General features: G+C 38.1%; 1 protein-coding gene across 1 annotated transcript in view; it reads left to right on the forward strand.

The window, feature by feature from the left end:
- LOC150089268 (uncharacterized) overlaps positions 1-15,866 on the forward strand; it is a 221,698-nt gene that overhangs the window by 117,389 nt on the left and 88,443 nt on the right. The window contains exon 7 of the mRNA XM_090389927.1: positions 8,681-8,755. Coding sequence (XP_090246053.1) covers positions 8,681-8,755 — 75 coding nt within the window. The remainder of the gene's footprint in view (positions 1-8,680; positions 8,756-15,866) is intronic.

A 15,866-nucleotide genomic window follows, 5' to 3' on the forward strand; every position in this document is an offset into this window, starting at 1 on the left:
CCGACAGTGTGTGTTGTCATCAGGGCCAGAGGCAGTTCAACTAAATATTAGTTTACACCTGGTGAACTTTTCATTTTGTTTTCCATTTAAAATGATAAACTGAAACAAATTGAGGGCTTCTAATAACATTTTAGCCATAATTACCAAAACTGTTGTGTAAAAGTTGCAAATGCTCATTTTGGAATATTTTGAGAGCACCTGTCAAATATTACTTGGCTTTGCCTTAACTATTAATAAATATCTTTTGTTTATATTTCTATATGTGATGCTAGTCATTAACGTAACATACCATTGCGAAAAAGGGTTAGAAATGTGAAATTCCTTGGTGATGCACTTTCTTTGAACACCAGTGTATATTCCATTTATATATATATATATATATATAAAAATATAAATAAACAGGACAGGGAAAGCAAAGGGAAACTGCCCTGTAAATAAAGCATATCCCAAGTTACTATGATAATCCTATGATGAGCGAGCTGTAGATGTCTGAAAGATCTGGCAGTTGCGAAATCATCGTAGCACAACAGGATGCTGGTGGTAATGTCGAGCCCGGCAGGAGAAGTGTCAGGGCGTTCCATGTCATCAACTTGTGGAATCAGGACATGGAACTGATGAACAATGTTGAAATGTGGAAAACTGGAGAGTGTCAAAAGAGAAATGCACAGGAATAGTATTAATGTGCTTGGAGCGACGGAGACAAGATGGAGTGAAGTGGGTGAATTTGTAAGTGGAGACTATAAAGTTGTGCACTCTGGAAGTAGTGGCGGTTGGGGGGAAGTGGCAATAATTATGGCAAAAAGTTTCATGAGAACACTAGTAGATGTGGAATTGTTGGGACATAGACTTATCATGGTCAGATTTGTGATAAATCTGGTCGACACGGTAATTATAGAAGTTTATATTCCAACCTCAAATAGTGCTGATGAATTAGTTGAGGAGACATGAAGTGTTGGAGGAATTAATTAATACGGAAAACCAGGTCAAGTGACAGTGTGATAATTATGGTGGATTGGAATGCGGTGGTTGTAGAGATGGAAGAAAAGACTGTGGGGAATTTTGGTCTGGGTATGAGAAACACAAGAGGTCAATGCTTACTGGAGTTTTGTACAAAAGAGAGTCTAATGGTAGCAAATACGTGGTTTAAGGCAATATTCTGCAGAAGACATGCATGGAAGAATCCTGGCAGTTCACAAAGGTACCAAATTGATTACATCTTAGTTAAGCAGAGATACCGTAACCAATCGAAGAAAGCAATGTCCTATCCGGGAGCAGGCGGAGATTCACATCACTTGCTCATGAAGATGAATGTGGAACTAAAATTGTGACGCGCTTGAATAAAGGAAATCATTCATGAGATGGAACATTGAGAAATTTAGACAGGAGAGTGCAAAAAATGTCAGGATATGACCAGTGTTATTGCTGCTGAGGAGACTACGAATGAGCTAGAGCAAAATTGGTCTTTAATCAAGGAGGTGACTTGTAAAGCTGCATCAGTGGCTCTGGGTAAGAGTGAAAAAATTAGGAAGAAGCCTTGGATCACAGATATTTTACTGCAGAAAATGGATGAGAGGAGGAGACTGAAAGGCCAAAAAAATTATGATCAAAGGAACTACTGTAGATTGAAGAATGAAATTGATAGGGATTGTAGGAAGGTAAAGGACAGTGGTTGGCAGAAAACTGTCAAGAGATTGAAATGCTCGAATGACAAGGTCGGACCAGAGAATTAAAAAGAAAGAGTAATGGAATCCAAACGAGAGCAATGCGGGAAGAAAAGAAAATGACAGTACTGAACTTCAAAGAACAAAAGGAAAGATGGAGGAGATGTGTTGAAGAACCTTATGATGAATCAAGTGCGTACAATGGAGAAATACAGTACTAGAAGAACAAGAAAACAACATGGAGGAGGAGGAAATATCTGATGATGAATTCAACACAGCCTTAAAGCCCCTTAGCAATAAAAAAGCACCAGGAATTGACAACATACCTGCAGAGCTTTTAAAATACAGTGGAGAAAATCTGAAGAAAGTCTTATTTGAACTGATAAAGATGATATAGAGGGATGAGCATTGGCCGGATGACTCACAGTGTGGTTTTTGCAGAGGCAGATCGACAAGAGATGCCATTGGAATGCTGAGAGCGTTGGGTGAGAAAATCTATAACATGGGAAGAAACCTCTGTGTGCGTTTTGTGGATTACGAGAAGGCTTTTGATAGAGTAATCTGGAGAGAACTGTTCCCATTGCTTGAGAAAATCAGATGCAAGAAGAAGATTATTGGACTGATCTATGACTTATACAAAGGGTACTAGGAAAGTTTTGCAATACAGCTTTGTTTATTTAATTTTTTCAAAGTAATTTCCTCTACATTCAATTCACCTCTCCATCCTCCGAAACCAATCTTTAAACCAGTTCTGCCAAGTTTCACTAGGGAGTAAAGCACACTCGTTGTCCCAAGCCCGTAAAAGGTCCTCATCACTGGAAAACCGCCTCCCTTTTAGCTTCATTTTCACATGTGGGAACAGTGCAAAGTCGCAGGGAGCAAGGTCTGGACTGTAGGGAGGGTGCTCGAGAAGTTTCAGTCCTGTCGTGGTCAAATATTCGGTGCAGGCTTTGGCGCGGTGAGCTGGAGCATTATCGTGATCGAGGTACCAGGTGTCCATTCTTGACTTTGGCCACAGGTTCTTCATAGATCCAATGACTTTAGGCAGGCATTGTTCAGTATACCACTTAGCTGTGACTGTCTTCTGCGTGTCCAAAACGACACGTTCCACAATTCCACTCAATTTGAAAAATACAGCTATCATTTTCTTCTTTACAGCTCGGGATTTTCTGACAATTACGGGTGTGTCGTCATCATCAAAGACCCAAACTTTGTTTTGAGCCTTGGTCGGCAGATCGTAATAGTACAGCTAAGTCTCGTCACCTGTCACGATGTTGTTCACATACCGAGATTGTCCCTTATCAAACTTTTTTAACATCTCCCGGCACCAAGTCACACGTCGTGTCATCTGCTCTTCAGTCAGTTGCAAATGATCTTGCAGAATCGAACGAATTGCTGGTGCATTTAGGCCCAAAGTATCCTCTATCTGTTGGTAGGTCACTCGCCTGTTTTCGTCAAGCATTTTCCTCACAGCAGTAACGTTTTCCTCCGTAACTGACGTTCGTGGCCTTCGTCATATTGCAAATGATCTTGCAGAATCGAACGAATTGCTGGTGCATTTAGGCCCAAAGTATCCTCTATCTGTTGGTAGGTCACTCGCCTGTTTTCGTCAAGCATTTTCCTCACAGCAGTAACGTTTTCCTCCGTAACTGACGTTCGTGGCCTTCCCGGCCTCTCAGAATCCTCCAGAGTGAAATTTCCCCTTTGGAATTCTCTATACCACCTGAATATCGTTGTACGATGTGGACAATCATCATCTAGTGCAAGAGTCATTTCTTCTAAGCACTGGTCTATGGTTAAACCACGAACGAAATTATACCGCAAAACTGTCCTTATCTCATTTCGTGACCACGATGCCATCGCAAGCACTTTACACTCTCACTACTAATGAATAACTGAGCCCATCGACTTGGCGCGGCGGCTACTATGCACGTATGAACATGTCTCAACATGCAGCAACAAGCAGCTTCCTGTGATTCATTGTTGCGTCATATTGCAAAACTTTCCTAGTACCCTTTGTATAGAAGACAAAATGCAGTGATAAGAGTGAGGGGAGAACTAACAGTAAACGCTAAAGTTAAAAAGGGAGTAAGACAGGGATGCTTACTTTCACCTGGTTTGTTCAATGCTTTTGTCGAAGTGATAATGCTAATAGGTGAAAGTACTTTTCACCTATTAGCAGACGAGCGTAGACGATCTTCTAAAAGTTCGCAGACGATCAGGCCATGCTAGCAGGTTGCCCTGCTACGCTGCAAAAAATGATCAAAAGACTAAGTAAGAATGTGCTGAAGTACGGAATGAAGATAAACATTATGAAAACTAAAGCAATGATTGGTAAAAGTTAATTCCGTTCCAAATTGAGATTGAGGGAGTAAGAATAGAACACGTAGAGCACTTTGCGTGGGGCAGTTATTTACACAGGACATTTCATGTCAAACTGAAATTCAATCCAGAATTGCAATGGCAAAACAATCTTTCAAGAATAAACTGTCCTTAATTACACAGAAGATGTCACAAGAAATTAGGAAGAAGATAATAAAGACATATATACAGTGGCACTATATTAGCATTAGTAGAGGCATGTGATGCAAGAAAGCAAGCTTGTGCAGCATTAGCCAATAAAAAAAAAAAAAAAAAAGCTCCCATTTCACCCCTCCATTCGTTCAAAATACCTGTCCAGAACAGCCTTAAATTTATTTAGGCTATCAACTTCCACAACAAAGGATGGAATTCTGTTCCACCAACCAACTACCCGCTGGCTAAAGACAAATTTCTGCACATCTGTCTTTCCTCAATTTGAATTTATGCCCTCTCAGGTGATTATTCTGAGCAAGAGGAAGAATCCCATCAGCATTCAGTTTGCTCAACCCATTCAAGGCCTTATACACCTCAATCAGATCACCTCGCAGGTGCCTACGCTCCAGGCGCTGCAATTTTCAGAACTTAAGCCTTTCTTGGTAAGAGCACCCCTTTGTTCCGGTCACCAATCTTGTTACCCTTCTTTGTACTTGTTCTAGCAACTCTCTTCCTAAAATGAGGCCTCCAGACCTGTACACAATACTCTAGGTGTAGCCTGACTGTTGCCTTGTATAACGGGATAATCACCTCCCTGTCCCTGCTAGCAAAATTCCTATATATCATTGGCAAGACTCCATGACCTGCCCTGGAAGCCCATCTGCACTGCTCAGTGAACTTCATATTTGAAGTGGAAAGTGAAAAAGACCCCAGGTCTTTTTAACTTTCCACTTCCCTGAGTGTAGTACCATCCAGTTGGTACGTTTCTCTTGGGTTACTGCTACCCATATGCATTACTTTGCATTTGTCAATGTTAAACTCCAGTTGCCACTTCTCAGCCCATTTTCCCAACTTTTCTAGATCCAGTTGGAGTAGCACACTGTCTTTACTGTCCTTAACAACCCTGCCAACCTTTGTATCATCTGCAAACTTGGACATTAAACCCCATATACCTTCATCTGTATCATTGATAAATATACAAAACAACAATGGCCCCAACACCGAACCCTGAGGAACTCCACTAATAACATTTGTCCACGAAGAGCGGTGTCAATTGATTACCACTCTCTGTCGTCTCCCACTCAACCATTCCTTTATCCATTGTAACAACTTACCCTTAATGCCATACCTCTCCAATTTATACGTCTTTCATGTGAAACAGTATCAAAAGCTTTCCTGAAATCCAAGTATATGATACCAAAATTATTTTTGGCATTCAGTTCCTTTGTGACCACATCATAGTATCCAATCAAATTGGTCAGACAAGGCCTCCCTTTAACAAACCCATGCTGTGTCTTAACTATTACTGCAGTCTTGTCTAGATGATCCTGCAGTATATCTTTAACCAGTTATTCCATTATTTTCCCCGGAACACAAGTTAAACTAACAGGTCTGTAGTTACTTGTGTCACCTTTTGAACCCCCTTTGTGAATTGGTGATGCATTTGCACACCTCCATTCCATGGGGATCTCCCCTGAGTCCAAGGAAGCTCTCATAATAATGGCTAAGGATTTGCTTACTTCCTTTACTGCCTCCTTTAATATAACTGGATAGATCCCGTCCACCCTATGTGTCTTCCTTATGTTTAACTTCAACAATTTCTCCTCCACTTTGCTCTCAGTTATTACAAAATCACTTAGCTCCCTGTTAGAGTTTGATAAACTTCTGGCAGTCCCTTCATTGAATAACTCCTCATGTGTGAATATAGATGCAAAATACTCATTCAGTTTATCAGCTACCTGAGCATGATCATGAATAGTCAACCCATCTATGTTAAGTGGTCCAGTCTGATTAATCCCTTTCCTTCTAGAGTTTACATAAGTAAAGAACTCTTTGCATTCCTTTGCCAAAGATTTCTTGTAATCTGCCTTTGCCTGCCTAACCTCCTTCGTGACTTGATTACAGACTAGTTTATACCTGCCATTGGCTTCTGTGTCACCTAATGCTTAGTATGCATCCCATACATTTTTGTTCTCTGCCACAAGCCTCTAATTCATCTGAAACCCATTTAGGCCTAAACAGTATTGAATAGTATTTCGGCCTTGAACAGTATTTCTTCGTTAGAATGAAAGGCCTAGTAGCCTTCAAAATTAAGTCCCTGAAGGCTTCCCATTTAGAATTCAAAATTGGTAACATCATCAGTTGATCCCACTGTACAGAATTTAAAAACTGTCTGAGACCTCTGTAGTTGCCTTTACGAAAGCAAAAGCCCTTCCCTTTAGCCTTGATGGTAGTTACATCGTTAAGTAATTCCCACATCAGTACATTGTGATCGCTGTCACCCAGTGGTTCTTTTATCTGCAAATTCTTAATGCATGAATAATCACTGCTGATAATCAGATCAAAAGTATTACTCCTTCTGGTTGCCTCTCGAACATGTTGCTGTAGAAAACAGTCATCCATTAAATCTAGAGAAGTCTTGCTAGTGTGCAAGTGACCAACCCACAAGTTCCAGTGAATATCTGGAAAATTAAAATCCCCCATTATAAGACATTCTGACTTAGCCAACTCTTTCTCTGCACAATTGATCATTATACTCGTCAGATTCATTAGGCTTATAACACTCACCTACTCTCATTTTTCCCTTCCCAGTGCTTATTTCACACCAAACAGATTCAACACTGCATTGTCCACCAACATCAATTGGATGTACTTCCTTAGATTTTATGTGTTTCTTAACTAACAGCAGAACCCCTGCTCCCTTCCTGTCCTGTCCTGTCCTGTCTATCCTTCCTTTACACATTGTACTCCCCAAATTCCAATTCTGCACTGCTTATTATCTGTGTGCCACCACGTCTCTGATATCCCAACAATATCTGCCTCTGATGTCTTGACTAGCACTTCAAGCTCATAAAATTTATTAACTATACTCCTAGCATTGGTGTACATGCAAGTATACATGCACCTGTTTCTACTCTTGGTTACCCTAACACAGCCCATGTATTTACTTATTCCACTATGACTCCCAACAGCCCTGGAAATCTCCATCACCTTGCTTTCCAGGCTGTTGCTCATTCTAATCGAAACAGTGCAAGAATCACTTTTGCCTCTGACTGCGGCCACAGTTAACCTTTGTCTGTGTATCCCCCTCAAGCTAACAATTTTCCGAACCACCTAACACTGCCTCGATAGCATCTGCAAATTTCTTGCACATTACTATGAAGTTACACAAGTTAGACTTGGACATGTCTAGAGTCCAAAATGACTGCATTTCACTCTTATGAATACACAAACATCTAGAGTTCCCATGCTTCATTTTTGAAAGATTTGTTTTTGCTTTTGCATAAATAAAGATGGGAAACAAAAACTGATATTCACAACATGAAACACAATATTCAGTCAAGGTAGATGCTAGTCTGTGGGAAGCAAGAATTGTGAAAGATTCCGGTGCTCTTAATGATGGCATGCCAAATGACTCAAAACGTATGAAGAGGTTCACCATTAACTATTATGGGGCCCATCTTACAATCACTGTAGAGTGTAGCTGCTCATTAGTGATCTTTTCAGTGCTGTAAATGGATATATGCACCACCAGCAATTCCCTTAATACCTCGATCACTCATTATTTTTTCTACAGGAATAATATTTTCAGACGTGACAGAATCAGATAGTCTACATTTTGGATTGTATTTCCAGCCATGCCAAAATTCATTGTACTTCCTGGGTTTTGTGGTATAAATGAGGCTTCTTTGCTTATAAACATTCGTCATCTGTTTTTAGATTTTCTTTAGAATTGTTTTCTTCAGAATGCAAAAATTTGTTGACTGATGCAAACACTTGCCTAGAGATTTCCTTTACTCTTTTTAGATGCATATCAGAAGCATCTATTGTCTTCACCATGGCCATCTGCATGTAACATTTTGACTCCCAGTGGATGAATTTTCATGAAATTTTATATTTAGTTCTTTTAGAAAGATTTGTCGGTCAAGTCATTCCAGGGTTTATTAAAATTGAAGCAATAGAAATCTGGCATTTATTATTTCTCTGTTTGTACAATTTATATGGGAAAAGGAAATTCATAGATTAAATCTAGTTTTAATGCAGTATTGTTAATTTTGGACAGTTTGTGAAGTGATGTCACTCGTGGAAAGATACATATATAGAGGAAACAGACTTTAAGAAAATAAGCGTGTACAGAAGAAGTATGCCGGAGAACTTATATAAATATACATTTTTAAGCTGAATGGCTAAGTTTAGAGAAGATAAAACTGTAGGTTCTACATGCATATAAGTACTCTATATTTATCTTAGTAATTAATTGAAAAGGAAATAACTATATTTACTCTTTAGTTCTGTTAAGTACGGAAAAAGGAAAAAAAAATTCACTTAATTTAAGAAAAAAATCAAAGTTCATTAAATATTGTGAACTGAAAAATTCTATTTTTGCATATGTCATTTATGGAAATGTATCCATTTTTGAATGTCCTTTGTAAGCTAGAAAATTTATATTCTTTATGTCATTTGTTGTGTCTTATTTATTCTTATTATATAATCTCTCCCCTTAGGAAATAAAGAAAGAAAAAGCCAAAGCTGCATTTGCAAGTTTCTTTCTTAGAACTGAACCATTGATTAATCAACAGGTAATAATTCCAGCTGTATGCTATTATAGTTAAAATATAAGTAGTTAACATTTAATTAATTTTCAGTGTATAAAGAAATCTTGATTGGTAATATATGAAGAAGCCGCAAATGATATCTTACTAAGGCACTACATGGATTATCTTTTCATAGTTTTTAAGAACTTCTATGATCAAGCCAGCAATCATATTCTGTGACCAATAAGCTTCATTGAAATGAAATGGTTGATAAATTTTCTGTTTTTATTCTTGGATGGGAATATGGTCAGAGGTATTGACAAGATATTCCTTATCATCACCATATTTAGCAGTCATGTGGCTCAAACCACAGTCAACTCAAATGTGTATACTAGTGTATCATCATCAGTCTTCTTCATTGCAGTGTTTGGATAATCCTTAACCTTGGTTGACAGAAGTTATGATAAATGACATGTCAGCAAAATTTCATATGGAATTACATTAATTTATGAGTAATTTCCAGTGTTTGGATAATCCTTAACCCTGGTTGACAGAAGTTATGATAAATGACATGTCAGCAAAATTTCATATGGAATTACATTAATTTATGAGTAATTTCTAAAGTGTGCAAATTAGCTCATACATGTCTGATAATTGTTTATCCAGTATAGGAGGTTTTTGACTTTAATAGGAAATGTAATTACCAGTGTAGCCAGGCAGAAATCGCAGTGCCAACCGTAATTGAAGATATGAAAATACTGCTCACAGTCAGATGACACTTGCAGGGGACGTTTTCATTTTGTTGTTAAAATATCACATGTACACAATGTGATTCTTGTCTGGAGACCTTGATAGTCATTTTATTTAGGAAATATCCTCCACCAGTTGCATTATATAGAGGAGTGCAACCAATGAAAGACATATCCATTAGAAGTAAATGGAGCATACTGCACATCTAAAGAATTTAACATGTTCTCTTAGTGATCAAGGATTTCAGAAGAGCACTTAGTTTCTCCAAAGATCTTCAGCTCCATGCATATGTCAACAGACCTCTTACCCATTTTTACCTATACAACTTTTTAAATATAAGCTTTATTTCATTTACTGGTATATTATGGCAAGAAGTTGTTTTGTATGCATATATAGGGTGTTCTTTATACAGTAAAACTTAGTTGAGTTTTACTGTATAAAAAAACAAATTAGTTGAGACAAAGTTTATGGAACTAAAATATCTCTGTTTTGATCTAAAAAGGTTCAAAGTATCCTTTTGAGTTAAGAATAGAATATTTAATTGCAGTATGAGCTACATATAATTAATCCCATCATGGCATGGTGGTGCCAGGGGGTTTACAGTACATATTTACATCCATATCCATACAGACATAAGAGATACATAAGAAATACATACATGTTACATAATATATATCCATAAATGTATGCGTACCAATACATAAATAATTAAATCATTACATTAACCATAACCACATAAATTAGCAATGAGATATTATTTAAGTGGTGAGCTGGACAAGCATGGTTGCCTGGGGTCACATGTACAGGCAGAGTTTAGCATATTGAGAATACATCTGTGGTGGTTGCAGGTGTCACTATTGAAAGGGAAAACTGCAGTTTTAAATTTTTTGTGTAGAGAGGATTCCCTTTATGTATTTTTTGTTGTTTACCACTCTTTGGAGGTTACCGTTGATCGCTTGCAGTGAGTGCAGCATTTGCTTTGGCAGGAATCTGTCTGTAAGCGCTAGCCGGTTATGGTCTGCTAGAAGCTGTGCTGAAGACCAGAGATAAGGGGGAGGAATGTGCAAGAGCAGCGATCCCACAAATTTGTCTCTCCCATTGGCATCTTGATTGTAAATAACAGCCTTCTTTCTCCGATGTAGGATTGGGGCTTGTGCATTTGAAGGACATCTCTTAACTGTGTTGCTCTGAGAGCTGGGGAAGGTGGAGTTTGGTGTTGACCCATTTTAGCAGTCAGAATTTGGCAGCAAATATCCTTTTAAGGTTGGATTTGGCAGCCAGTGTCCATATCTCTGAAGCATATTGTTGAGTGTAGATTTGATACCATTTTACCATGTGTATGTGTTGTTGGTGTGGAGCAGCTGTTGCTAGGCGCTCCAGCGTAGTGAAATAAGCTCGAATGTATGAGGTTAGCATGATCAGTGAAGGATAGCTTGAAGTTGAAAACGACCCCCAGATCTTTGTGTTTGAACACTTGAAACTGAGGAGCCATTGAGTGGAGGCTCAAGCATTGTTGGACTGCCCTTTAGTGAGAAAATGATTTGTGCCAATTTCAGAGGATTGATTGCTGACTGGTTTCAGCTGCCGAGTCAAATGGTGATATTCCAGTAAGGAACTTGACATCATCAGCATATGTCATTTAATTGCATTTGTTGCTCACAAATGGCACAATGATTTCTGCTAAGAGAATGCCACACAGGACCCTGCCTTGAGGTGCACCAGCAGTTATTTGACACATGAAGATCTTCATTCTAAACTTTAGCATAAGGGTTCTCTTGGATAGGAGAAATTCTAGGAACAGAGAACATCACTGTGGAAATTGAAATAAGAGATATAGAAGTTGGGGTATATAGATGGCATCAAATATAGAATGGATGTCAAGATATATATAACTGACAGCTCCTATCTTTGTTCTAAGGCTTCTAAGTTGTGGAATGTTGTTGTTGTTGCAAGATTAGTTATAGTTGACTTTCTTGAAATCCCATAGTGTATTTGCTGAGGATTATCATAGAGAATTTGGTGAATGATGGATGTAGTAGTGCTTTCTCCAGAATTTCTAGCAATACAGAGGCGCAAGTGATGGGCCTGTGTTGACTTCGGAGAGTTGATTGTTGGTGCTTAGGAAGTGGCGAATGGAGTACCTGTTCCACTGTGATGAAGAGTAATGATTATCAAGGCATCTGTTATATAGTTTGAGGAGTGAATCGATGATGAAGACACTTATCTCCCTTTCACAGGAACCACTGTGGTTGCTATGAGAAAGAGAGCATTAATGGTCTCTATCAGTTGTTGCTTGGAAATTCTGATTGTAGCAAGATCATCAGTGGGGTGAGAGTGACTGAAGACTGATGGGTTAGGTAGAGCTAGAGGCTGCTTAGATTGAGTTCAGTGGCTTGAGATCCTGGTTGAGTGGCTCAACTGGCCACACAGTTGAGCCACTCAACCAGGTCGATGTTACTGGGAGAACTAGCTTTTGTTTTGTAGAATAGTTCCCCCTTTTTAAGGTTCTTTCAAGGTACTCCTTAATTACCACTGATTTATTTCTGTTAAATTCGGCCCTAGTTCTGGAGAATGCAGTATGACCTTGGACATTGCCAGAAGCACTCTGTTTGGAGTGGAAACTGGTTGAGTTGTGGAGTCAGCCATGTTCTGGAACGTGGGGTGATGGTCTTAGTAGTAGTAGTGTGAAGGGCGATAGTATTGATCCATTTGGTCATTAGATCATTTGCAGGGCTCAGTTTGCATCCATCTAAGATGTTCCATAGGATAGTAGATGCAGCTTCAATGCAGCGCACTGTATTCTGAAATTGTGGGGTGGTGACCTTTCTCACAGATTTGGTTTTGGGGATATTGATGTTTTAGATGGGTAGGAAAGCTGTACAGGTGACCTCTGCTTAACACTGATAATTCGTTCCGGAAAATCAGAGCACTAAGCGAGCGCCGCATTCCCATAAGGTAACATAAATTCATGTATTTGTGAGTTGCAGTCGGTACCATAGGATATTTCCCAATCAGTATTAAACGGTAGTGAAAAGATGCACAAATGTCGGTCAAAATATTTAATATTCAAATATTTGTACATAAAAAATATTGTGCATTACATACGTTTATAATTATGTGGTAACTACTTACTTATCAAAATTAAACTTAAATTTTCCAATTAAAATCATGAATTTAATCATGAAAAATGTGTCGATTTTGGGTTATACTTTGGACCTCTTTCTGGTAAACTAAAAGGGGTTTTAATTTCAAATCCCCACAGCGTTACCACCAACAATAAAGTCAACCGATCCTTTGGCGCTTTGAAACCTGGCGTGTTTTTTCTTCTTTCAATATGAAACTTCTTTTAGGCACTTGTTTCCAAAAAAGTTCTGCTTCATCTATGTTAAAAACTTGTTGAGAAGTATAACACATAATACCCCTCTTCAATAATTTTAACAAGTTCTTTTTTGAAAGTTTCAGCTCCTTGATCAGCACTTGCGGCTTCTCCCTGAATTTTAAATCTATTCAACCAGCCCTTAAAAGTTTTAAATGGTTCCGCATTTTTTTTTTTTTTTTTTTTTTTTTTTTAGGTGTTCTTTCTTCAGATCATCATATAGGCTAATTTCTCTCTCTCTCTCTTTTTTTATTATTATTTTTTATAATATTTAACTTCACTGAATTCTGCGTTGGATATTACCTTCAATAAAAATTAGTTAAAGTCTTTCCATTTCAATCCTAATAGCCGGCCTAGCCCTAGTTGCTTGCAGTGGAATAGCTGTCTTTCCCACTGCTAAAATTAATTCTCTATTTTTATAATTGTTCTTACAGTTAAACCTGCCAGTCCTAAATTATGGCACGCATTCGCTTTTCGTTGACCAGAATCGATTTGCTTCAAAACGTCTAATTTAATTTTCAAATTCAGTCTTTTTCTTATATTTGTAGTCTTCATAATGCGTCCAGACGTTATTGCTTTTTCATTCTTATCTGCCATTGTTAACTGCGTTGGTTACATTAATTATGATACAATGTTCGAGTAAACTGTCCGTCCCGCACAATGTCTAATACTGTACTGATTGATGACTAGACTTCGGATAAATGTGTATAGTGCAAATATTACAAGCAATAGACTTGATCATTTTTCAAAATGTTGATCTCGGAACTATGTAACAAGTCACTGTACTGCAATTAAATTAGTGTGTGAGAAAATTTTGCTGAGCCTGGAAAAATTTCTCAAGTCGGCGTAGGAAATGTTTTAAAGCTGTTTTGCTATTCATTTTCAAGCTATCGAATCCATCAGATGAAACGTTTTCGTTAAATATGCCAAAAATGCAATCTGTACGCTGGTAAAAGAGCATTATAGTGATTTGTGACAACATTATAGTCAGATACGGGTTTATAATATAAAAACAGCATTATAGCGAATCAGCGTAAAGCGAACCGCATTATAATGAGGGCCTGCCATATATATGATTGAGTAGTGATCCAATTGAAACATGTTCCCTGTGGTTTCTTCAAGTTGATGTTGCTGAAGAATTGACTATGTTCAGCATGTTTTGGTCTCTTGTTGGCCAATAGTTAATTTGGAGTGATTGAAGAGATTTTTTTGAGCCAATTTTTGAGGTGTTGGATAGATGGCAGAAGAATGAAGTCTCCACATATGATATGAGTAGCTGCTGGGTGCAGATAATTTATTACCCAGTTAGTGGTTTCATCAATAGCCATCATAGTTGGTGTTGGACTTAGGTACAGGGATGCGACGTCTATAGTGACATCTTGATGTTTCAGTATTACCATTAAGGTTTTGACGACTTGAGAGCTGCATGAGATAGATTATACAATGGAGAATTTTGCCCTGTTGAAAATAATAGCAATTCCACCACCTCTGGGGTTATTGTGAGAGGCAGCCACTACATGAAAGCCTGTGGGAATGGAGCAGCTTATATCTGTCTGGTTAAGCTCTAGCTATGTTTCAGCAAGGCGTAAGATATCAGAGGAGTAGAATTTATAGTAGAATCATTTTATGTTTGTTTCTTAAGGACCCGATATTCTGAACATTATCCAGATGGTAGGAGAAGTTAAGCTCCATAACAGAACATTCCAATATTAATTAATGAAGAGAAATTTTTAGCAAGACTAAATTTTTATAATGATAATCTTACTTTCAGTGTTGAACTTGCCACCATGGTATAGATCGATACGAAATAGCATAACGTATATCCCTGATAGCATAAGGCATAACTTAAAACTAGATAGGGTAATATGTAGCGCTGTATTAGGAATCTGTTAGCTTAGTATAGTGTCATCAATTAATTAATAAGATTTATTAATCTTATTAAATTTCATTGTTAATTAAACTGTATTAATGGAAATCATGACACAGACTAGAGCTACGAAGCAAAAATCACAGAGTAGCAGGAGTGCCGGGGCTCAGGGGAGAAATGAGAGGGGCGATTCTCCAACACATCACGATCTCAAAAAATGTGAAATGTTAGCAGACATTTCAGGAACGGGATATGATCTAGCCAAGGAGAATGTCCTTGCATGTGCTAGGTGCCTAGCATGCCAAGAAATTAGCATTAGTAGAGGATATGATGCAAGAAAGTAAGCTTAAATAGCATCAGCCAAAAGGGGGGGGGGGAATCACACACCCTTCCCATTTAACTGATCCATTCGTTCTAAATGTTTTGTTCTGCCTTTATTATTTATTTAAATTATTTAAATAAATAATATAATTTATTTAAACTATCAACTTCCACAACAACAGATGTAAGGTTGATCTATTCTTTCCTCAGTTTGAATCGATACCCCCCCTCCCATCAGGTTTGTAATTAGCATTAGTTGAGGCATATGAGGAAAGAAAGCAAGCTCATAAAGCATCAACAAAAAAAAAAAAAAAAAACACATTCCCATTTCACCTACGGGTCACTCCAAATATTTTTTTTTTATTATGAAAATCACAAACGCGAGAGGTATTAGAACCTGTAGTACTTAGTACCATGCTTCGGTTGGAGGTTGAGAAGACGAGAGACGATATTTGTTGACATTAGACTTGAACTTCTGTAGATTGTAATTTTCAGGAAAGACATATGAAGGAAGGTTGTTCCAGAACACGGAAGTTGAATGAATAAACGAGGAATTTGTAAAGTTGGTTCCGTGATTTTGAAGTTGGAAGTAAATGGATGTTGGCTGGTGGTGGCATGTTCGGACTGTTTCGAAAGAAAGAGCGGGAATTATAGAAGCCAATTCAGAAGAACAGTGCCCATGGAAGTATCTGTAGAAAAGGCATGCAGCAGAAACAGTTCGTCTATGAGACAGCAAGTAGAGAGACTGTTAGAGATGAATCATTAATTAATCTAACTGCCCTCTTCTGAATGGAATCTAGAAGCCTGAGAGAGATTTTGTGGGCACCGCCACAGATGTGGGA

The sequence above is a fragment of the Mastigoproctus giganteus genome, chromosome 2 (assembly GCF_048544385.1).
Source record: "Mastigoproctus giganteus isolate SK-2022 chromosome 2, ASM4854438v1, whole genome shotgun sequence".
In the NCBI taxonomy this organism is placed as follows: Eukaryota; Metazoa; Arthropoda; class Arachnida; order Uropygi; family Thelyphonidae; genus Mastigoproctus; species Mastigoproctus giganteus.